A 24,229-nucleotide genomic window follows, 5' to 3' on the forward strand; every position below is an offset into this window, starting at 1 on the left:
TGTTACGTGTCACCAGCTTACACATACGTATCGGTTCGTAGTTCGAAAACGGTTCGAAATAAAGCTTTGAAAGATTTGAAGTCGGGTTTTTTTATTCGACTTTAATTTATGAGATATAAAACATTGATGTAGCTTAAATATTTACGAAGATACAGATGTGTAAGCTGGAGACACGGTACTCCAGCTCGCACATAGTTTTTTGATCGTGGTTTTAACAGTATTTGAGCTAAAGTCTTGAAAAGTGGAAAGCCTACTATTTGGATTCGACTGTAATTTTTGAGGTATAATACATTATCGTAGCATAAATATTTACGAAGATACAGATGTGTCAGCTGGAGACACGTGTCCTCAGCTTACACATAGAAAACAACTCATAGTTATGAAGTTCTAATGGCTCTAATTGAATGACTGAGAGGTTTGATGACTCTAATTAGGCTTTTATTGATGGTATACTTGGAATTGCTCTAGGGCCAATGAGGAAGTTGGAGACATTCTCATATGTACACCAGCTCATTTAGCTAGACTTAAAATAATTGATAGTAATTTATGCGATTGTGGCTCTGAAGTAGGTGATATTAATCACATCCTGTTTTCCTGTCCGAAGTATGATCGCTCATTTTTTATGTCCTCATTGTTAACCCTCCGTGTCCCTTTTCCCACTTGTATTAATACCCTTTTATGCACAAACGATCAAGATATTTATAAATGTATCTCCTTATTCCTATCTAAAAATGATATAAAGGTTTAGTTTTTGTACCTCATATTATATGTTTTATATTATAATATTTTTAATATCTTATTACATCTACCTACCTACCTATATTGATCCTATCCTTTCTTTTTTTCCGAAATTCCGATATTTCCTACATTTTCGTTTCCCTACCTTTGTCGTGGCAAATGCACAAGCCGTGCGAGCCAATAAAAAAAAAAAAAAAAAAAAAAAAAAAAAAGTACCTAAAATAATGATAAAAATAAGTCTTCAGTGAAGATGTCTCACTTATCGTCGGGTAAGTTCTATCACCACGTAAGTCATATTTTGGCGTTTTTGTCATTTTGATGCCATTCTCTAGCTAGACAATCGAAAGACGCGTCGTTTCGTCCAATCCTGAAAAGTTGCTAATAATGACTTACGTGGTGATAGAACTTAAACGACGTTATTATAGCATTTCTAGAAGTTAACTCACGAACAGGTGAAAAACAAAGGACAATGACCAAAAATGTATGGAGTGTGGTCCAAATGTCCACCACTAACTAGACCTATGTAGTAAAATAGTCTACTAAATACTGATTAATTATAACCAAACCGCAATCAAAAGTATGCTGTCAGTAAAAAGTTATGACTGAATGAAAAGTCATGTTTTTCACCTTTTCATCCGAAAAATGTTCTTGATATCATTCTATCCATCGCACATTTTGGACTAATCTATGCATGATATGTCATGTCGCTTAGTGTGCCGTGTTAGGTTCTCGCTAAAAGAAAAAAAAATAAGCTCAGATGAAAGACAACAATATTGGAATACTTGGAATAATGCGAAAGGGGTAAAAATAGTCTTATTTCCAACTGGTGCGGGGTTAGAGATATATTATATATTATACTAGCTGTGCCTACAACGTTGTACGCGTGAAAATAGTTTGAATAATATTTCTCATTTTTACAACATTTGTCTTTACTGCTCCGCCCCTATTGGTTGTAGGGTGATGTTATATAACCTAAAACTATCCTTGATAAATGGGCTATCCATAACAAAAAGAATTTTTCAAATCGGACCAGTAGTTCCTGAGATTAGCGCGTAAACTACTACAATTTTCCATACAGTCATAACTTTTTACTGACAGCTTATTTTTTTTTCGTCCCATACTGAAAGTTAATCTCAATTTAATGGACTATAAGCCAATATAGGTCTCATTAGTGGTGGACATTTGGACCACTTCTGGTCATTGTCCTTTATTTTGTGTTTCCTCGTGTTCTTAGACTGGATTAACGGGTACCTTCTTAACGTAGCTGAGTCCAGTTATAAGTAGACTCCTAACTACATCTAATCTTTAACGCAAAAGCGTAAATTATTGCCGTTAACTTGGTAAAAGAAGTCCTATTACTACTTACTACTTTACTAAAGAAAGCGTCTAATGGGTCGTTGTATTCTGAACTATAGTCATTATAAGTAGAAGTCCCACTTAACGGCACATGTGTAAAGAAATGAATTAACTGTGTCTATGTGACACTTCGATTCGTTCCTTTCAGCCAAGTGACGTCCACAGCTGGACAAAGGCCTCCCCTATGGATTTCCACAACGACCAGTCCTGGCCGCATTCTGTAGGTAGGTACTTCCCGCAACGGTCACTAGATCATGGGAACCTCTTCCATTATTTACCATTATTATTGGTAATCTTATATGACGTTTTAGTTGGCTTACCTTGGCTAAATCCGATTAGTTCTGCAATTTCGTCGTAGGTAGTTCCCGCGCTTCCCAGAAGCGTCATAGCAAGTAGACCTGTTTGTCATACAAATAGTCAGTTCGTCATTCACGTTGAAAATTAACACTTTTCTAAGTATTTACGTATTTAATGAATCATTCATTCATGTTTGAGTGTCAGTTACGTTTTTTCACACCTTTGTTGTATTGTGGAAAATCCTTAAATCCTTAAGCAATTGCTGCTAGTTTCATTGCTTATTATTTGATACTAGTTAGTTACTCTTCCTTCGTCTTACGTTATGAGTCTATCGTATTTATGATGAAGTGGTTGGCCTAGCTAGGTAAAACTAGTTTGTTCTACGAGGTAACATGACGTAATAACAATTAGAAAGAAGTGCTTACCAACGACGCCTGTAGGAGATACCACGATGTTCTGGTCTGTGCTCTGGTTCATCATGGCTTTAATCATCTTGAAGCCGAAAGCATTGACAGCCTTCGCCACTCCATCATCTACGGCCGGAGCCGGAGCTGTGGTAGTCGAAGTAGATGATGGTGGATCGTCGACAACAGTGCTGTTAGAAAATTGATCGCCATTAAAATATGTATTAACAAGATAAGGTACTAAGTATTTACTTATATGTTAATGTAAGTAAGTACAAACAATAGGTAAAGTTTTTCTTCGTTATTAGCGTTGTTAGTATGTTGAACCTTAATTTAAGAAAAATATGTATTTTCCCTAGGAAAATGTAAGTTTCCTTTAAATATAGTTGGAAGAACCTACCTGGTTTTTACATCACTGTCTTCTTGTGGTCTTGGATATGCCAATGATGCGTAGCATAGCAGGATGGTAAGTTGTACGTAGATTTTCATTTTTAAATAAAATCTAAAAAAAAAGAATAAGTATGCTGGTATAGCCTGACCAGGAACATAAAAACCCTCGCCATGTTGCGGAAAATTAATGGTACTAATTTCTTTTAATGGCAACAGTAACTGAAAACTTCATTGACATGTCACCTTGCATGTCAGTCTATTGTTGTCAAAGTGTAAACAAACTTTATTTTAAATGTGCGCAATTGATTTTGTGAATTAAATTGCTAAAATCTTTTTAGAGTCGTGAAAGAAAAGTGGTTCACAATGTGTTAAAGTATTTGTCGAAGAGAAATACTAAGGGTTCGGACAATATTTTCATTGAATAATGTTTCCGACAAAGGTTTTCAAATTGACTGACATGTTTATCATATAGTACAGTCAACTATGAAAATTAGCTGTGGTTTGTTTCAACTACCTATTTTAAAGTTTTTTGTCACTTTGTAAGTGTTGAATTTTATGGAATTGGGAAAGAAGTACCGAGTTTGAAGCGTTCATGAGCAGACATTGTAGTTGAATATTCAAGTTCAGAATTTGATTATTGATGAATAATAATAAAATCCTACTTGCTCGATTGATGGTTTCATTTAATTTATTCGAACCAGTTTACCGTAACGCAGTTTTTTATAATATAATATTTTTTGTTAATTTATGAAAATATTAAATTAGCCCATAATCCTGAATCCTGATACATAAAGTTAGCCTATTAATTTAATACAGGTACGACTGTACCCAGTGTTGCACTATCAAATGCAATTGACGCGCCTCTATGCCAGGGTTTTTATGTTCCTGGTCAGGCTATAAGTATCATTTTTAACAACACCAATCTAAAAAATAATATGACTCGTAAATAAAAGTTTAACCGCGTCTGTGGTAAGCCAAACTGACTCAGACGGCAATTGCTTACCATCAGGTGATCCGTCTGCTCGTTTGCCTCCTATCACATAAAAAAAAAAAAAAAAAAAAGACCCAGAAGTCCCGGGTTCGAATCCTAGTGGGTGGGGGCAGTTATTTTCTGCTCCGTTTAGTTAAAAAAGGTATTTAAAGTATTTACTAGATTAATTTGGATGAAAATCTTATCGAAAAAGTCGTGGACTAATATAGAATTTGCGGTTTTAATAGGTGTCTAAAGCCTTTGAGATTTTTTGGTCAGTTCGTATTTTTAGATCTAATAATTTCTTACCGAGGATTGCTTTTAGAATAACATAGAACTCTTCCTCCAACTCTTTCCTGTCTTAGTTTTATAGTAGGTAGGTGTATTTATTTTGAGTTGCTACGTGAGATCATAGGTATAAGAAACACGTACCTTTACCAGACTACTAGTAGGAAATTTAGTGCAATGATTTGTATGGAGACCCCTCCACTTTGGTATAGAAGGCTCATTTTTGCACCAGTTGTTCTTTGGGTGCTCCTGAGTAGATTTCCGTCGGTAGACATCGGGAGCCCCCCCTGTGGTAGCAGGGGGAGGGGGGGCAAGTTTCCTTCTGCCGCGCTTCACTTTAAGGCCCATATCTTCAAAACTATGGGCATTAGGGCAAGTGTGGTGTCATTTTCGGATAATTAAAGGATGGCGAATTCATTTCTAGAACAAACTTTTTGCCTTTTCATACAAAAAAATAGAAATATGGAGTAAAATTCACAAAAACCAAAAAGTATTTTTTTAAATAAACGTCGTTTACTTTAAAACCACTGGAGATAATCTAATAAAAAAAATATGTCCTGAAAGCTACATTTATCAGGATTATAAATATATACCATTGTATGGTACTTTTTTTGAAAAAAGTAGGTGAAAAAAAATTTTTCTTCAGGACACAGCGGGCGAATTTTAATGCGCGTCGGAAAAAAATATTTATTTTATCCATGAATTCATACTATTTGGTTCATCAGCAAGTAAAGATTATTATTTTAGAATTTATTTAGAGTTCCTGGCACATCATGCTACCATGATTTGTATTTTTTCTTCAATTAATTTTGAACTCTATGTGTAAGACATAAGGTTGAAAATAGTTTAATTACATTGTATTTATGAAAATATCATAAGTAGAAAGCACTAAATAAAGAACTTGAATTTGTCTAAACGTCTAATGATTATTATTATTATTTTAATTAACATTTTTATTTCTACATACTATTGTACCAGTGATAACGGTAAGGTAAGTGTGAGGAAAGTGAGGATTGATATTATCATATTATCATAGTACGGGAGATTATTTTTAACACAAAGGCTACGGCTGTGACCATTATAGTTGTTTTTTCAGACAGCACCAGCTTCTGCACTACTTCTTTCCAGGCAAGCTTCGGCAGCTACGGGCAATTGGTCCATGTAGGCTCCATGTTGCTATCGATTCTGGTCCACCCCCAACCAGTCGGGTAAAGGGAAGACTGAGTCGGTTGCTTGCAACTGACCCTATACGCGAACCCCTTGAACCAACTTAATTTTAAATAATTTGAAAAAATCATAAGGACATAATTACTGCCCTTGATATACTGATACAAAACTGCCTAGGTTGGTGGGCACTCACAGCACTCGTTCATAGTCAAGCATGTAGTAATAAACACAGTGAATGTTTAAGGAGGTTTGCTACAGTATTTCAAGCTGAATTCTACGCTATAATTATGTGTGCACTAAAAACAGGGGTGTAAGAAACGCAATATTTACATCCTTAGCCACAGCCAGGCAGCACTCAAACAAAGCCATCGCCTCAGTGAAGGTTGAGTCTAGAATTAGGTATTCTAGATGCAATCTTAAAGATGAACAAACTCTGAAGGCATGACAAAGTGTCCCTAATGTGGGATACCTGGACATACACGGATCGAATGCAATGAGAGAGCCGACAGTCTAGCGAGACAAGGGTCAGAGACGATAACTATTGAGTCAGAACTGATAGTACCTTTATCTAAAAGCTTAGGTACGTCATGGCCATAATATGACCATATCCAAGAATAACAGGGCTGAATGGGAAAGCTCCAACGATATAAGCCTCTCCAAATCATTCCTAAAGGGAAATACAGGGTCATGAAGAAAACTTTTCAAAGGTATGCCCAAGCAATTACAGGTACGCAAACTGGGCATTATGGAACGAATCACATGTCCCACAAAATGGGCCTAACAACAGAAGCTCTCGAGCATGTGGAATACAATGTGGAGTCCATGAAACACTTAATACTGTAAGGATGGGTCTGCTTGGGTCAGCATATCCGGCATCAGAAGACTATTAGATGGCTTTCACTCAGACGCTTAATTCACTTAACTAATGGATAGGATTTTTTTGGATGATAGGGAATAAAAAAAGGGAGAATAAAGATCCTAATGGGTCGCTGTGGACTACGCTTAGGTGTGACCCTACATAAAATAACCCAGACAGCTTTGTATTAGCATTGGCTACTGGCAGTATATCAAGGGGTTCGCGTATAGGATCAGTTGCAAGCAACCGACTCAGTCTTCCCTTTATCCGACTGGTTGGGTGTGGACCAGAGTCGATAGCAACATGGAGCCTACATGGACCGATTTGCCCGTAGCTGCCGAAGCTTGCTTGGAAATGGTGAGATGTAAGTGCAAGAAGTAATGCAGATGCTGGTGCTGTCTGAAAAAACAACTATAATGGTCACAGCCGTAGCCTTTGTGTTAAAAATAATCTCCCGTACTATGATAATATGATAATATCAATCCTCACTTTCCTCACACTTACCTTTCCGTTATCACTGGTACAATAGTATGTAGAAATAAAAATGTTAATTAAAATAATAATAATAATCATTAGACGTTTAGACAAATTCAAGTTCTTTATTTAGTGCTTTCTTCTTATGATATTTTCAATAATACAATGTATTTAAACTATTTTCAACCTTATGTCTTACACATAGAGTTCAAAATTAATTGTAGAAAAAATACAAATCATGGTAGCATGATGTGCCAGGAACTCTAAATAAATTCTAAAATAATAATCTTTACTTGCTGATGAACCAAATAGTATGAATTCATGGATAAAATAAATATTTTTTTCCGACGCGCATTAAAATTCGCCCGCTGTGTCCTGAAGAAAAATTTTTTTTCACCTACTTTTTTCAAAAAAAGTACCATACAATGGTATATATTTATAATCCTGATAAATGTAGCTTTCAGGACATATTTTTTTTATTAGATTATCTCCAGTGGTTTTAAAGTAAACGACGTTTATTTAAAAAAATACTTTTTGGTTTTTGTGAATTTTACTCCATATTTCTATTTTTTTGTATGAAAAGGCAAAAAGTTTGTTCTAGAAATGAATTCGCCATCCTTTAATTATCCGAAAATGACACCACACTTGCCCTAATGCCCATAGTTTTGAAGATATGGGCCTTAAAGTGAAGCGCGGCAGAAGGAAACTTGCCCCCCCTCCCCCTGCTACCACAGGGGGGGCTCCCGATGTCTACCGACGGAAATCTACTCAGGAGCACCCAAAGAACAACTGGTGCAAAAATGAGCCTTCTATACCAAAGTGGAGGGGTTCTTGCACTAAATTCCCTACTATACCTATCCTTGTTGAATTCTATGAATAGGCTAAAAGTTCGCACGTTTTCATCGTGTGCAATTTCGGAATGCATCATTATCAACATTCATGCGACTTCAGCCACGTTCTCTTACTCACAGTAAATTATTTAGGTATAATACGTACCGAAGTACTTTTGACTCTTTATCACGGTGGACCAAAAAAAACAAACCAAAATGTAGATAAATACCAGTAGGATGGTACCTAGGTACGCGCACGCATAATAAATAACTCAAACACCATGCAACTCGACAAACAAAGTTGCTTCATTTACACAAACACCATAACATACTGGAAACATTTTGTAAAAAAAAACCCTACTTGTTATGTGGCTTGGTCGCGCGGTGATTGTTATGTGGCTTGGTCGCGCGGTGATCCAGCTTCGATTCCACGGATCAAATAAAAAAACTTCTTGGGACTTTCTAAAGCTGAGTAAAGCTACAAATAAGCTTGCACCTGGGTGTACTGAAACTTATAGGTAGAGAATAGGCAGTAATCTTGGTTACCTCGTACGTTGAATAAACTGAAGGAACCTTAGTTTGCTTCAAGACCATGACAACAACTTGTGAATTGTTTTGTATTTATAGGAGGTTTTCCTGCCAGTTCGAGGCATCGAAAAACGATATCCGCTCATGTTCATGATGCTATGTGATAGATGAGATAACAATTAAAATTATTATCCAATTCACAACAACAATGAAATAATGCAACTTTAATTGATATTATTATCTATTCCAACAGGTAACTCTACTTAGTAGGATGATGTGTACCTACTCTCGTACCTATGTAGGTACTCGTAGTTGCCAATTTGTGAAAAATCCGAATGAACACACTATAAAAAGTTATGCAGATAATATTTTTAAAAGTTAAGCTTATAATTAATTACCAAAACAATTAAATAAGATGTAAAAGTTAAACTTTGTCGAGACATTGGTATAGAAATTCCGCTGCAGGAACTAACAAGCCATAAATTAATTTAATTTAGAAAAGAAGAAACCACAGCTACTGAAATAAGATCTAGACATAGTTTTTTTAGTTTAATAAACCTAGATTCATAGGTCTTTTTAGGGATCCGTAGCCAAATATGTATTTATAAGTTACTAGCGGCCGCCCGCGGACTCCTTTCTTAGTGCACCTCTACGGTACCTAAGCTAAGTCCCTTCCAAATTTCAAGTGCCTACGTTTAGCCGTTTAGGCTGTGCGTTGATCTGTCAGTCAGTCAGTCAGTTTCTCCTTTTATATATTTAGATATTTAGATATAGGTAAATATTATTTACTGTGTACTTACTTCATATAATAATTTATTAAAATTAAATGATGCCAATGCAATGACCGCAATAACCAAATTTCTATAGTTTTACTTAGGTATTCCTTTACATACAATTCATAGTTACTTAGACTAGTTAAATACACACCATGAAAGATCGCCAGTATTTTTTTTATTTTAGTAAGTAAAACAGAAACTAACTAAATAATAATGAGCAACGTTAGTCAGATTACACTGTAACTATATTTTGTAAAGCATATTTATTATCTTAGTTATTTTCATTAACTTACCTATTTAATTGACCTTAAATCATTTATCATTAGATGTCAGCAACACCAACACAGCACCACCAACACGAGTGTTCACTCACACACAGTGCACAATACTAACTGAATAAAACACGAACGTTTCTCTGCGCTTTAAGTAGTAACCTTGAAAAGCAAAATAGGATGGCCGCCTATACCCGACATTATTACCGGTCCAAAACGTTGCACAGCTAGGTACAATAAGCACAACTATTACAAAAGCACTGATTAATATCAATAATTAAACTTTGTCACAAGGCTCTATGTTATCGCGACATTTTTGGTTTAAAAAAATCGCCTCCGCCAGACAGCACACTATGTCTCATGGTCAAAACAAAGGCATACAAAGGGCCGCATACTTGTGTACTTCTTTAGGATGAAGTTAAGACCAACAACGGTTTTATTTTGTGGCATTCTCGCAGCACACACCCAGACACAAATTTGGAAAGGTCTTTTCAAAGTAAAATGTCCTCGACCAGGAATTTAACCCGGGATTTTAAGGCTATTCGTCACGCCGCCACTACGCCATCGTAGCGTAGTACAAAGTTGCAAACAGTGTACGTTTATACGAGATGCCCTTTTTAGAACTTTATACTGAGTCTGTAGACAATTTAGGTAATGCCTCGAATCGAAAGCGAATTCGAGACAGCCTAGACGGCCGGTATGTAGCGTCCAGGGGTCTCCAAACTTTGGAGCCTTGGGCATACTTACTTATTCTGTGCCTTGAGGCCATAATAATTTTTTTGCAAGGGCCATAACAATTTTAATTTTTCTGCCTACCTGCAAACATAGGCTGTCTTAAGCTGTCGCGGGCCTAATAATTATGGTCCGCGGGCCGTAGTTTGGAGACCCCTGTTCTAGTCTAGCGTGCTTAGGTGAGTTGCGTAAAGAGAGCTTGACTGCATGCATCTAACTTTACATAGGTACTTGCTCTACATATATTTTTATAAGCTACTGCTGCGCGGTTGAGATCACTTACTATGGCACTAAGCACCGTCACCACACTATTTGATATAAGCACAGATAATATAATACTAGTACAGATGCATCATCCCATACTCGAAATGTGGCCGACCTAAGTCTTGAAACTGCTCGGGCCCGCTTGGTTTCCTAGTGGTGATAACAGATCGCGCTAGTGTGCCGCAGCGGACTTGACCGTCCCGCGGTTTGCGACCCGCTAATGCTTTCTATTCTAGCAACTTGAGCGGAGTATTTATTTGGCGTGCTATATCAAAAGATGGCGCTAAAGCCAATAAGTTTACTGCTTTGTTTATGAAGGCATGTAACTAAGCAAAAAACAGATTAGAGACGCTATTGAAAATTTCGACACGGTATATTAATGTCTAAGTAGCACAACGATCACAGCCGTCGCTCAATATCCAGCTCCGTGGGTTCGTATCCCGCTACAAATTATCATCATAAAACTCCATTTTGTTTTATTTTATCCCAACTAATATTATAAATGCGAAAGTAACTCTGTCTGTCTGTCTGTCTGTCTGTCTGTCTGTTACGCTTTCCCGCTTAAACCTCGCAACCGATTTTGATGAAATTTGGCATAGAGATAGTTTGAGTCCCGGGAAAGAACATAGGATAGTTTTTATCCCGGTTTTTGAAACAGGGACGCGCGCGATAAAGTTTTTCTGTGACAGACAAAATTCCACGCGGGCGAAGCCGCGGGCGGAAAGCTAGTTAGGTAGGTATATAAAACAGGAAAATATCGAAACATGCAGTAATAAAGGTAGATATCAATAAAAAACTTATTTTTTCCATAAAAATATTCAGAAATAATTATTATGTAAAAAAAACATAACCCTCCTTCTGGAGCAGTCAAGTAAATATCAAATTAACTGTTCGTAAAAAATACAAAATCCAGTTTTAGTTTTTCGTACTCGTATCGTAGTTTATTCAAAAATATGCCTACATTTTAATCGACTTGCACATACAGGTTTAAGATTTAGGATTATCTGTGATTTAGGTTTAGGTTTTTTGTTGCATTCGTTTGCGCGTCACTCGCGATAATAATAGCACCTACCTATTTATTTACGAGTAATAATACCGCGCTGGCACAAAATATACCTAGGTGGCAAAATCTGGGGGCACGGCAGTGCCCCCACCAAGTCGAGCAAAAAAGCGGCACGGCCGTACCATCCTTTTCTCGAAGCAATTCAGGCCATTTTCGACTGCCTGTAACTTCGTTGTGGATAAAACTAGAAGGCTGAATTTTCATTAGCTATGCAGGCATTGTAAAGACACGGTATATTTAAAATTTCATTCAATTTGAACCAGTAGTTTAGGAATTATAACGGGTCAAAGTTACTTACTTTTGTCACTCACTGACTCACTGACTCACCGATCATCAAAATTCTAAGGCACTTCTAGCAGACCTAGAAGCTTCAAATTTGGAATATAAGTAGTGTTTGGTGTATGAATCAAGGAAAAACTTAAATATTTGGGGGCACGGTAGTGCAACCGCCAAGTCGAGTAAAATTTTTCAATTTCGGTCCAGTTTTCTAGATACATAACTGCTGTCTACAAAATACAAAAATAAATGATTTTTGGGGGCACGGTAGTGCAACCGCCAAGTCGAGTAAAATTTTTCAATTTCGGTCCAGTTTTCTAGATACATAACTGCTGTCTACAAAATACAAAAAGAAATGAGATCCCATCAAAAACAATACTTGTCAAAAAAACCAAGTCTCGCAACTCAGTTGTTCTACGGTAAAAAGTTGTGAGATCCATGTAATACCAAGTCCAGAGCCCCGATTACGGTAATTTTTAACGTCAACAATCCAGACACGCTTCTCGATTCTGCGATACGATTGGTCGTTCAACAGCGTACGTCAGCTGTTTTGACCAATCGTATCGCAGAATCAGAAACGCGTCTGGATTGTAGACGTTAAAAGTTACCGTAATCGGGGCTCAGGCCAGGAAATCTTTAACGTTTTACATAAATATATTGACTTGGCCATCGCATGAAAACACGTGTAAATTACCGTAGAACAACTGAGTTGCGAGACTTGGTTTTTTTGACAAGTATTGTTTTTGATGGGATATTATTTACTTATTTAATTATTATTTTACTGATGTTTTATTCCTTCTCTCTCTCTATTTATCGTCGCCGAACACGTAGAATTTCGTCCAATGACACCATGCTACCCATCCTTATCACTCGCGCGTAATTGTATTGCTGTCGCGCTCGCTCACTCACTTTGACGGCCCGTCCCCGTCGTACGGGCTCGGCGACCGGACTACAGCATCATTTTCGATTGATTCGATTCACTTACACGTGCTGCGTGAATGGCTGGCATGCATACCTACTAAGTATATTGACGTTACTGGGATCGGGAGTAGCCCCAATGGATGGGTACCTGCCTACCAAGCTTGTTTTCATTTAGCGCGCGACACTGGTCTTTTTAAATAAGTAGGTAGATAAGATTAATAATTCATAAATTAATCGTGTGCGTTACATCAGCGACATGGTGACGCTGCTGGTCGGGATGTGCTTATGTGGAGGTGTTGGTGCCTTGTATCCTGTAAATGTGTCGAGTCTACCATTTGTACCTACCCGGTAAGGTTGCGGAGTACTTAATTGGTGAAAATGGGATTCCGCTGCGGTAATGCTTCTTATTTTCTTCAATTACTCCGAAATCTTATTGGGCAAAAATGCTAGATTCTCGTCTCGGCACATTTACAGGATTTAAGGCTCTACCTTTTCCATGACATAAGCACATCTTGATCAGCGTCACCATATCGTCGCTTGCCTCTCTAACTGACGTACCTAACTGACATTTTGCAAAATTTTCAGGCGATTAGATAGATCGATTCGTCTTGCGAAATTAATTAAGATGGCGTAGATAACTCCGTTTCGAAAAAAATGTCAGATACGTCACTTAGAGAGGCAAGCGACGATATCTCTGAGGTAACGCACACGAATGAATCTGCATTTTGATTTTAAATAAGTGAAATACAACTTGATGCAGACTGACATGTATTTGGGAGAGAACTTGCTTAAGGATAATTACCTACTGTCTATCGTAACATTCGCTGCCTGCCGCTCGCGCACCCTGCTTCTAATTTCAAGGACGCCAATCCAATGTGCCGCGCGGTCGCGTCTCGGCGTGGCCAGCTAGTAGGTAGGTAAATTATGATGCGTCGCCGCAGAGTAGCCGGCTATGGAGCGTGCGAGTGCGTCCACTTTGTTTATGTTTTGGCCGAATTTAATAATTAACAATGGAATTAAACAGGGGATTAACAATGGGTTCACTTTAATAGGTACTAGGTTAAGATTTTTTTTTATTTGCTATACATATCTTAAAATAAATTAAATGAGTAAAAAAAACATTAACTGCACCTCTGCACCGGACTTACCTACTAACAGCTCTCTGCGTGGCTGAAAGGTTGACTGGCGGATAATGCTCATAGCATTATGAACAAAAGGTGGACCTTAAACATTATTATCGGCAATACAGTTTATAACCGACTACACCAGAAAAAGGGTTATGTTTTTCCAGTGTATGTAGGTCTTTAGATTAGATTCGTCTTAATTATTATTGTGAGTGACACTGGGTAGGTTATCATAATTGGAAGGAAAACAATCGAACCTTTTATAGCCACGATAGCCGAACGGTGAAGGGGTCGGAGTGGCCGACTCGAGATCCGGGGAACGCGGGTTCGAATCCCACCGCCGCTCGACTATTGTGGTGAGCCCACTCGTAACACAAGCTCATTTAGTTTAACACGAGGGGCTAATGGGACTATTAGTAATATTTGGAATACAAATTGCTAATAATCTTAAAAAAAATAATCAAAATTGTCGATTTTAGGCGCCACAATGTTAGACAAATTATAGCCAAACTTTTGTAATGCTAATTTGTGTTTCTTTCATTTTTATTTGAATATAGATGTTTTTTTTTGCATTTTACAAGAAATATGACAATTAATAAAAATAATAATTTGTTGCAAAACCAAACCTATTTTAGTATTTTTATAAGTGACGAAATAAAACAGCAGCGATGAGCGCCATCTATTACATCATTTGTAACTAAATGCTACTTCGACAGCGCCGCAAAAACGATTGCTTAAGACTTCAGTTTTTACTAAAGATAAAATTTTATTATATGAAGAAATATTGTTTATTTGAATCATTCACTGTGTTTAAATGAACAAATTAATGTGTAAAACATTTTTTCATTATAGTTTACTGAGCATTAGTGACTTTTTACAAACGTCTTCAGAAATTCGATACTTATGTCGCCATCTAGTGAGATTGATTTGGAATGATTCAAGATTTATAGGCATCGGGTTCCCGTGATATAAGTATCGTTCTTTTTTCTATACCGACAAGTAGGCCAGTAGAATTAAACACAAAAATGGATTAAATCGGAAATAATTCCTACTAAAGATTTTAGTACTTTAATGGCTTCATTAGTTGCCCATAAAGATTCTCCTAGGTTTTCGACTTCGACGGAGTTGTGCTTAAGTGGCGGGGGGGCCCCCGAAAGGGGCGCTATTTCGGTTTTCCGGTTATACCGCGTAAAGGACTTACCCTATCGAAAAGTAGTCTCCCTGACGGTTGAAGGGCATTTAATCCTGCATTAAATAAGACCAAATTCATATGTTTTGAACAAACCGTTCTTGTAAAAATGTTCGGCAAAGAAGAAAATATGTGTACCTACAATTAATGACCCTCTCCACGTCCAATGGCTCGTTACCCGCAGGCTTCCAAGTCTTGAAAAAGAGCGCCTCAATCAGTGTAACCCTATCAAGGCTTACGAGCTGGATGCGCCTATCCTTGTTCGTCCCAGCCGTTCCTTAACTGCGGTTGCTGCACCTCTTCCTGGCACTCACCTGAACGACTGTGTTACCAACTGTGGCTGCCCCTCTTCCTTGTATCCTCCTGCACGACTACGTTGCCTAGCCGTATGCCTGGTCTAAGGTTCAACGGCAAAAATCAACAACAACAAGTTCATATTAAATTGCTGAAGAGTTTTTTGTTTGTTTGTTTGAACGCGCTAATCTCAAGAATTACTAGTTTGATTGAAATAATTATTTTTGTGTATGCTCATAAATTGAGGAAGGCTATAGGATATATACAATCACTCTACGACGAATAGAGGCGAAGCAGTAAAGAAAAATGTTACAAGCACGGAAAATAGTATTTAAACTATTTTCACGCGTACGAAGTTGATTTTGTGGCGTCGAACCTTGGACCAGGTATAGGGCTAAGCAATGCAATCGTACAGGAGGGTACAAGGAAGAGGGGCAGCCACATTAGGTAACACAGAGTCGTTCAAGAGAGTGCCAGGAAGAGGTGCAGCAACCGCAGTTAAGGAACGGCTGGGACGAACAAGGATAAGCGAATCCAACTCGTGAGCCTTGACAGGGGTACGCTGGTTAAGGCGACCCTTTACAAGGCTTGGGAGCCTACGGGCACCTACGGGTGATGAGCTATTGGACGTGGAGAGGGTCATTAATTATACACATATTTTCTACTTTGCCGAACATTTGCACGAGAACGGTTTGCCCAAAACATATGAATTTGGTCTTATTTAATGCAGGATTAAATGCCCTTCAACCGTCAGGAAGACCACTTTTCGATAGGGTAAGTCCTTTACGCGGTATAACCGGAAAACCGAAAAAGCGCCCCTTTCGGGGGCCCCCACCACTTAAGCACAACTCCGTCGAAGTCGAAAACCTAGGAGAGTCTTAATGGGCAACCAATGAAGCCATTAAAGCAATAAAATCTTTTGTAGGTATTATTTCCGATTTAAAATCTAATTCTACTGGCCTAAAGGGATTTGCTTCCTTCTATGTTATATGTATAGAAATGGTGAGTAGTGGCTAAAGGTAAAACCTATAAAACTTACATTAATCAATAAATAAAACGCAAAGATATGAATCATTTATAAATATTATTCGTAAATATAGGTCGAATGTGGTACAATTAAAATCAGAGGAAATATTTGTATCAATTTCATATAAAAAAAGGAAACATCCAAGCAGTATTTTCTACACTTTATCATAAGGTATCTTAGTACATCAACGGTAAAAATATGTTTACAACTATATAGGAACTTGAGCTTAATAGAAACGGGGTAATGATGTTACTGATTAACATAGAAAATGTAACTTACCTAATGAGCATGTATAGGTAGTTTTTTCAGCGACAGAAAACCCCATTGCTAATGATCAGGTTCTTAAGAAACTTAATGAAACTCTACAAAATTAATCATCTATTTGAACCAAGCACTTAAAATAAATGCAGTTTAACTGAATTTTTAAAAGTCATAAATCGAAAATAATACAATATTAGAAAAACCTAATAACACTAAATATTAGAAATGCGATAGAGTGTAGAAAATAGAAATATTGATTAGATGATGCATAAAACCAATAAAACACGCACACTATACCAAAAATCGTGTTGGTTAAATCTTTGTGTGCTACTCTAGATAAAATTGATCAGTACCTATTTTATTGTTATTTAAAAAGTCTATTATGTATAAAAATATTAAAATGTATGTAAATGTCAAACAGGTTTGTGAATTAAATGTAAATGTCTGGTGGTGGGATATTCAAGTAGTTCCCAATGGTTCAATTTAATATTTTAATAAAAATAACTTCGAAATAGAGTAAGATGTTTACAAATGACTCGAGAATCGAGATATTTCCTCACACATTGTCTGAATTTTCGAAGTTTATGAAATAAATAATAAAATATTCATAAACTATGCATATTTTTGTGTAACAAATGTTTTATTGGTTTTTGCGTAATGTGTCATACTATAAAGTCGCTTGATTAAGCATACAGATGATTATCCTTTACAAACTAATTAATAAGAAATAACCATTTTAATACTTTAAGACATAAATAATAACACATTTTAAACAATTTAACTTGCTTTCTTTGACTTAAAATCTCTTATTACTATTTTGACTACACTAATAGTATAACCAAGTCCGTTATGTTACATTGTTAACTATCCTAGACTGACATAATGTAAAAGGCGGTAGGCAGACAACTCCTTACAATTACAGACTCAGGAACAGAGTGCGGATGAGCTCTAAACATTCATTAGAGCTTCCATCTAAAATATCAGTTATTGTGAATTGGATATTAAAGATATTGGTATTTAGCACTATGTACTGGTGGCAAATGTGTTTGTGAGACAAAGTAAGAACTGGACTTACTATTTATCGAAATGCAGATAAACAACCAACTGTTCCTAAGTTTGATATCAATATCAAATGTGCAGGGACCATGAACAAGCACTGTATTAAGTATTTAATTAGTGCTTTTAACAAAGTAAAATGTAAATCGATGGCTTCTGTGCATAATGAGTTATCTAAAAATATCTTTTTAGGGTTTTAGATCTATCCAATGTACAAACATCAACAAATTCGTCTAAAATATGATAAACATGATTTTCATTATGCGAACGGCGTCCAGCGATCTGTATTTATCAATTCTACTATCAAATTTTACACTACGGCCCTGTGACATTGTCTAGTTTATGTTTAACTACACTCTTTGAAACTTAAACACCGGCGCCATTCAGAAGTTACTTGTCCTCACACATTTGTTATGTAGCTGACAAAGTATACTTAGGAGCCATCGACATTTCCTTCATCTAATCTATACACAAGATAACTTTACAATTTTCCGAAAATTCCGCTTTAACTTTACATTAAATTAATCTTAACCCAGACCTAAATTTTGTGACATTTTCTTTGGTTATTTTACACAGAATCACATGGGTAGTTCAAAAAAACTTAAATTATGTAACAGAAAATGTAAGAAAATATAGGTCTAGTACATAAAAGAGACAGCTTTCTTATCTTAACAGTGGGAATGTGGGTTGAATCAAATATTTTTTATAAACCAGTAAATTGTAAATATAATATTTATTTTCAGATTTTATAGTTGTCTGAGTGAGCAATACTTCTGTCAACCCGCATTTAAAACGGACTCTAATGTCGTGACGTCGTAAGCCTATCTAAGGGCTGCGGAACCGGACGCATATCATAAAAGACTTGTTCAACTGAACTGAAAACAATAAGATAGCTATACCACACCTAGTATACTGACGCTGTACCTACCGGTACTACAGTAGCAAGCTTTACAACACTTGTAACTTACAATAATTGAAAATGTGAGAGCCCAAATCTATCAGAATCAAGGAAAACAATTGGTATATACCGTTTAGGGTACATTGGACTACAAAAGTATTAAACCTGCCTCTTTCAATGTTAAGACTGAAGCTCTAACCAGCCGGTTTCTGAGCTAGGCGTTCAAAATCAACGGTTTGTCTCGCGACGCTTAGATAGTCTGCTGTGATTGGTCGACGAGACTCATATCGACCAATCAGAGCAGTAAACAGTCACTTAACGAGCTGTTGATTTTTATCGCATAGTTCAGAAACCGGCGGTAAATATGACACAATGACATGTTAAATGCAAAATAAATAATACATTTTATCACACCACATTACAAAGTAAGCATTAGATTATAGATCCAACAGATATAAGGAGATTCCTAATTTTTCTCAAGCATTTATGTCATGATTGATTAATTAACACTTCTTAAAACCAAGAATGATTCCCGAAGACTGAATCTCCGTAAGTCTGGCGGATCGTTTTAACACCTAATACTAGATTAGTATAACGACAACGTACATACACATAAATAGCTACTTGAACGGAACACACGCACGCACACATTAAGACTACCAATATGGTGGCTCGACCTAGCGTAACTTAATAATGAATAAATGATCAGTCTTAAAAAATTCATGACCCCATGTGGATCGCGGCACTGTCTCTGTAAATAATACATCGTGTTGATCCACTCTGTTGCTGAGTCGAACTTAAAACATATACACTTACGAGAGAAGGAAATATTAACAAAAAAGCACTGCTGGTTAAATTTTCAACAAAAAAAGACAGCACATTAAAGCGAACAATAATTAAATCACTGTTAAGCGTTATATTACCTAAATAATGGATCCGTGAAAAATCCATAAAACACAAGTCATCAGTAATGAAATACCTTCACTACTTGTGGACTTATTGAGTTGATGATTAGATCATCACTCGTTTAATAGTACTTTACCCTATGCCTCAGTAAATTTAATTAAATGACTTATTGAAACATTTCGCATGTCAAATTTTAATGAAAGATAGGTTCACTTATTCTGAGACCTAACTGTAAACTCCCCATATTCTATATTAAGAGGATTTCATAAAAATGCTCATTATTTTAAGCAATACATAATTTATACTAATCTGTTTATTTGAATATTATAATAACCCATGCTGCAATTAACTATAATTATAAGGGTTCCTCCATTAACTAAGTTGGAGTACCCAATAACATGGAATGCTCTAAAATCTGATTTCTATCAGTATTAATGAGTAATATTCAAATAGCCAATAATTTTCTAATGTCAAGTATAAAGTAGCAATCAGTAAACTGGAAATTTTAATACAAACAAATAAGCAGGGTCACTGGTATAAGAACATACATTCATAACCATTAATTGTTACTAATCTACAGTAATCTTCTATATAACTTATTATTTATTATGGAGGATTCTGCTATTTACATCAAGTAAATATTTACTTTTGTAATTGAGTAAAAGTAAGTCAATGACGTCTTGTAGCCGCATGCCTACACAATCCTTACCTAATTAGTTATTCATAACTGTTAGTTGACTAAAACCTTTAAAATTGATTATAATCACATCATCTGATGATTAATAATATTGCTGCCACATTATACACAAACAACCATTTCCTATCAAACTCATTATGCATTATATTGCTTCCATAATCTTTGTTTTTTTTTAACTGAATGTCTTGTTTGATTGTTATGTAGTATAAAAATTATCACAAAGCTAATATTACCAAATATTTAATTAAATTCCCCTAATTTCTACTTGTTTTATCTTCGCTAGAAACGTCGTTAAATAATATTGGCACGCGGCACACTTCATACCAATAACCTTACTCAAGTCAGTCATTCCCCAGTTTGTTGAGTAACATTAAGCCCACATCATTATGGCTAACAATCCAACAATTATAATAATTGAATTTGAGACTAAACTAAGCACAGCGCCAAACGACGTATGCAACAACGCATCCTGATACGGCTAACTCCTACCATTCTGAATTTGACTTCAACGCGTAAAAAAATAAACAAAGACGCAGACTTATCGATTCGTCACTTTGGAAAAGAGAACTAAATAACTAAAATTTAAAACTATATTCGAGGAGGGTCAGGAGAGCTCGCCCTGCACAAGCAAAAATACGAGCTGAAAAGTCCGAGACACGTTTAACGCAATCACGAGTGCTTCACGACTATGACGCCGGGCCGCGGCGGCGGCGCGCGCTCCGCCTTCTTCGTCAGCGCCAGCGGCGCCTCGCCGCCCTCCTCGCGGAACAGGTGGTCGCCCTCCAGGTGGCGGATGGCCTCCACGATGGTCTCGAGGTTCTGCCGGCTCGTGTTCGGGTTGTACAGGCGGCTCGGGGGCTCGTGCGCCGCCTCGGGCAGCATCTCCACCTCCACGCGGGGCTCCGCCTTGATGGCCGCCTCCAGGAGAGGCGCCGCCGTCGAGGCCGGCTCCGCGACGGGCGCCGGCTCCGCGTCGTCTTTCTCGAGCTTGCAGTCCGAAACGTTGGTTTGATCGAAGTGGATCACGGGGCGAGGCATTTCTCTCCCGTCCGGATATTGATTTTCCAACGTGTGTAGACGCTCCTCGAGTAATCGACGCAATCGCCGCTCCCGTTCAAGTTGGACCCGCACGTCTCCGCTCTCTGCATCTTTTTTCTGAGGAACGCTCGTTACTGTTATGACAGCCACGGGTTCAGGAGACCGAGAGTTGGCTAAAGCGTCGTCCGTAGAATCGGGTATAATGGTAGGAGTCGTGACGTGAGTGAGTATTTCACTTTTTCTTTTCTTTAACGGAATTTCTCCTCCTTCATGTTGATTCAGAAGTCTTTTTAGCTGGCAATTTTGAGATAGAAGTCTCGTTTTTTCTTGTTCCAAAGAGTAAATGTATTCGGCGGTTTGTTGCAGAATAGCAGCCTGTAAATTGAAATTAAGAATTTATAAAAAACTGATTTTTAATCTTTGTATATCAATGAACAAAAAATTCCAATTATTACTATTAGCTCATACATCGACATAAGTCTTGCTGAACTAATGTCAGAAGGTATGTCGAAACTAAAAATAATACCTAAGATGAAAAGTTCTAACTTTATGCTTAATATTTGAATTTATTTATTTATAATTACTTACTTTGCTTAGCTTTTCTCCTTCATGTCGAGGCAACAATGTGCGTAATGCCTGAAACCCAGCATTGATGCTTTGCATGCGCCTGCGCTCATTGCTGTTAGCAATCTCTCGACGAATTCTTTTTTCTGCTTCCATTGTTTTTCTCCCAGGTGCGGAATGTTTTTCGCCCCTAGAACAATGTAACTTTAGATAAATAAACAGTAACTATAAAATGAAATGACTATTGTGAGAAGTACTATAAGTATTTATAGATGAATACTGCCAGAAAAGTCATAATCTATTTAAAAAAATAAAGTGAGCAATACATATTATTTTCCCAACATTAATTTGTTTCTGATGATAAACCTATTTCACATTTTATGCAAATTAATTAGTTATTATTTTAGTAACTATGAGAAACTATTTAAGTTAAAATTTTTTTTTTACTGCAGCCTCATGCGACCGCTTAAGGTTTGATAGGTAAAGGTTATAGTTAAACTTTTATAAATATTAAAACACCCCTTTTGTTGGTTTTTTATAAAGTTTGACTAATAATTTGTCATACCATTTCGTTGGTATGATCTCAAATTAACCTTTCCTATTTACGGAATTTGTAAAGTATGTCATCATTAAATTACGATTAATTTCATGAATAGAACAGGAGATCAATTACAATAAATAAATTACACTATCCAAAGTATCCAAACAGATGAATTTAATCAAAATTCAAAGCAAACATTTAATAATACATATCCACATTCTTGTAACTCTTATAATAATCATTCAGATCCATTTTCTGCTACTTATCATAACTATAGTATTTAAAAAAATTGTTTTTAGAAATAGGCCTGGGTACGGTTTAAAACTTTGTATTTGAGGCACAATAAGGAAATAATATACTCTACCATAAATGATAAGTCTTGCTTATGCATGTCTATATAAATAAAACTTTCTTCCAGGAACCAAAATGGACGGATGCAGGCAATACTTAACATTTTGTATGCCTATACATATATCCTTATTGATAAATAAATATAATTACACATTAAAATGAGATTATGAGCACTAAACAATGTGCCAAACATTGGTATTTTATTATGGCATTTTAATTTATTTTAGGTTACATAAATATTTAAATAAATAAATAACTGGGATATGAGTTCTTGGCAACCCTGTGACTGTGACAGGTATTTCCACAACTATTTCAAAATTATTATGGTACAATTATGTATGTTTGTTGCTTTTTTATAAATGATAAAATTAAGCTTTTGCTCACACATGGATATTATCAGGCTATTGTATAGTCTCGGAAAATCAACAATAGTTGCAACATAAATAGTAAATACCTAAAATGAACATAATGAATGAAGTATTTACGCGAAATGATACATGTGTTGTGTATGATAGTAAGCTTTATCGCAACAGTAAAGTAGGGGCGCATACTACGCCTATTTGATTTGACCAAACATGGCGGCACAACAGCTGACTACAAACCGGCACGAAGCGCGACTGCAGTCATATGGTCATGATAATCTTGTCTTTCGTACAAAAAACATTGGAATTAGAATTTTCATAGTAAACAAATACAATATTTGAGCTGTAAACGCATCAGATATGAAGATTTAAGACAAAATACGCGGCCACGCCGGGTGTATCCATACCTGGTAAAAGCGTGATCAGATGCCTCCTCTTCGTACAAGTTGTAATCTTCTACTTCTAGCAAACAAACATCATTATCGTGTAATGACATAACTCAGGTGCACTAATTATGTGTTTTTAAGGATGCTTCATCTAAACTGCACTGAATTTTAAGCACAAAATAGCAAATGTGTAATCACAAGAACCACAATGGCGGGAAATGACAATGACTTCAGTCAGGTGACGCTTCGCGAATTTTGGATTGTACAAGTAGAGTTCACACTGTTTTCACTTTTCACCACACTTTAATGTAATTGTTTAGTTTTTTCACCGTGATTTTATATTATTTAAATGCAGAGTACTATTACAAACAGAAATTAAATTGGAGGGAGTCAAGGGCAACACGACATCGATGCTCCATGCATAGACTACAACCATAGACAACAGACAACTTACACCCCTCTCCCGCCCTGCCATACCTCGACGGTACTCTATGCTTGCTTTTTGCGCTTTTTGTAATGAAGAGGAGAGGAGACGGGTTAATTTATCAGCTTGACCATAACATGTTATTCCTCTGTGTTTAAAAATGAAATAATCTGAAAGCAAGACCTACAAAATATGAATTTTAGTTCTTATTAGTTTCTCATTAGTTATTCGAAACGCAAAAATAATAAAAAATTCGACAATTTTTTTTTTGATTGATGACTCATTATGGATGACATCCACGACATAAAATAGGCCCCTTATAGTTCCAAAATACTGAACTGTCCTATCGATGACATTGACAGCGGGGCGCCACCGTCAATACCGAATCGCTGGTTCCGATTTTTGCCATGTTGGAAACCATATAGTTGAACGATGGTAGCGCCCCCCTGTCATTGAGTTTGGTGTGACAGTTCAGCGTGGGTCATCTATATCCATAAAGGCCTCATACA

General features: G+C 36.6%; 2 protein-coding genes across 3 annotated transcripts in view; both read right to left on the reverse strand.

The window, feature by feature from the left end:
- Positions 1-9,669, reverse strand: part of LOC135072469 (plasminogen activator inhibitor 1-like) — a 30,024-nt gene extending 20,355 nt beyond the window's left edge. Inside the window, exons 1-5 of one of the 2 annotated variants that reach the window (XM_063966385.1) lie at positions 9,368-9,669; positions 8,317-8,454; positions 3,196-3,297; positions 2,817-2,986; positions 2,415-2,492 (exon numbers count right to left, since the gene is read on the reverse strand). In XM_063966385.1, coding sequence (XP_063822455.1) covers positions 2,415-2,492; positions 2,817-2,986; positions 3,196-3,284 — 337 coding nt within the window. In that variant the 5' untranslated portion in view covers positions 3,285-3,297; positions 8,317-8,454; positions 9,368-9,669. The remainder of the gene's footprint in view (positions 1-2,414; positions 2,493-2,816; positions 2,987-3,195; positions 3,298-8,316; positions 8,455-9,367) is intronic. The other variant, XM_063966383.1, reaches the window with a different exon arrangement.
- Positions 9,670-16,274: 6,605 nt separating this feature from the next.
- LOC135072471 (transcription factor AP-4) lies at positions 16,275-23,723 on the reverse strand. The gene is made up of 3 exons (XM_063966387.1): positions 23,318-23,723; positions 21,681-21,846; positions 16,275-21,467 (listed from the first exon to the last, which is right to left on the reverse strand). Exons 1-3 carry the CDS (start codon positions 23,404-23,406, stop codon positions 20,724-20,726), a joined length of 999 nt encoding a protein of 332 aa, XP_063822457.1. The 5' UTR covers positions 23,407-23,723; the 3' UTR covers positions 16,275-20,723.
- Positions 23,724-24,229: the final 506 nt, after the last annotated feature.

The sequence above is a fragment of the Ostrinia nubilalis genome, chromosome 6 (assembly GCF_963855985.1).
Source record: "Ostrinia nubilalis chromosome 6, ilOstNubi1.1, whole genome shotgun sequence".
NCBI lineage: Eukaryota > Metazoa > Arthropoda > Insecta > Lepidoptera > Crambidae > Ostrinia > Ostrinia nubilalis.

Excerpts from the sequence above, each read along its gene's own strand:
- LOC135072471 (XM_063966387.1), bottom strand. The coding sequence starts at position 23,406 with ATGTCATTACACGATAATGATGTTTGTTTGCTAGAAGTAGAAGATTAC. Across the intron at positions 21,847-23,317 it reads TCTGATCACGCTTTTACCAG|GGGCGAAAAACATTCCGCAC; the intron begins GTATGGATACAC and ends ACATTGTTCTAG. Across the intron at positions 21,468-21,680 it reads AAGGAGAAAAGCTAAGCAAA|GCTGCTATTCTGCAACAAAC; the intron begins GTAAGTAATTAT and ends TTCAATTTACAG.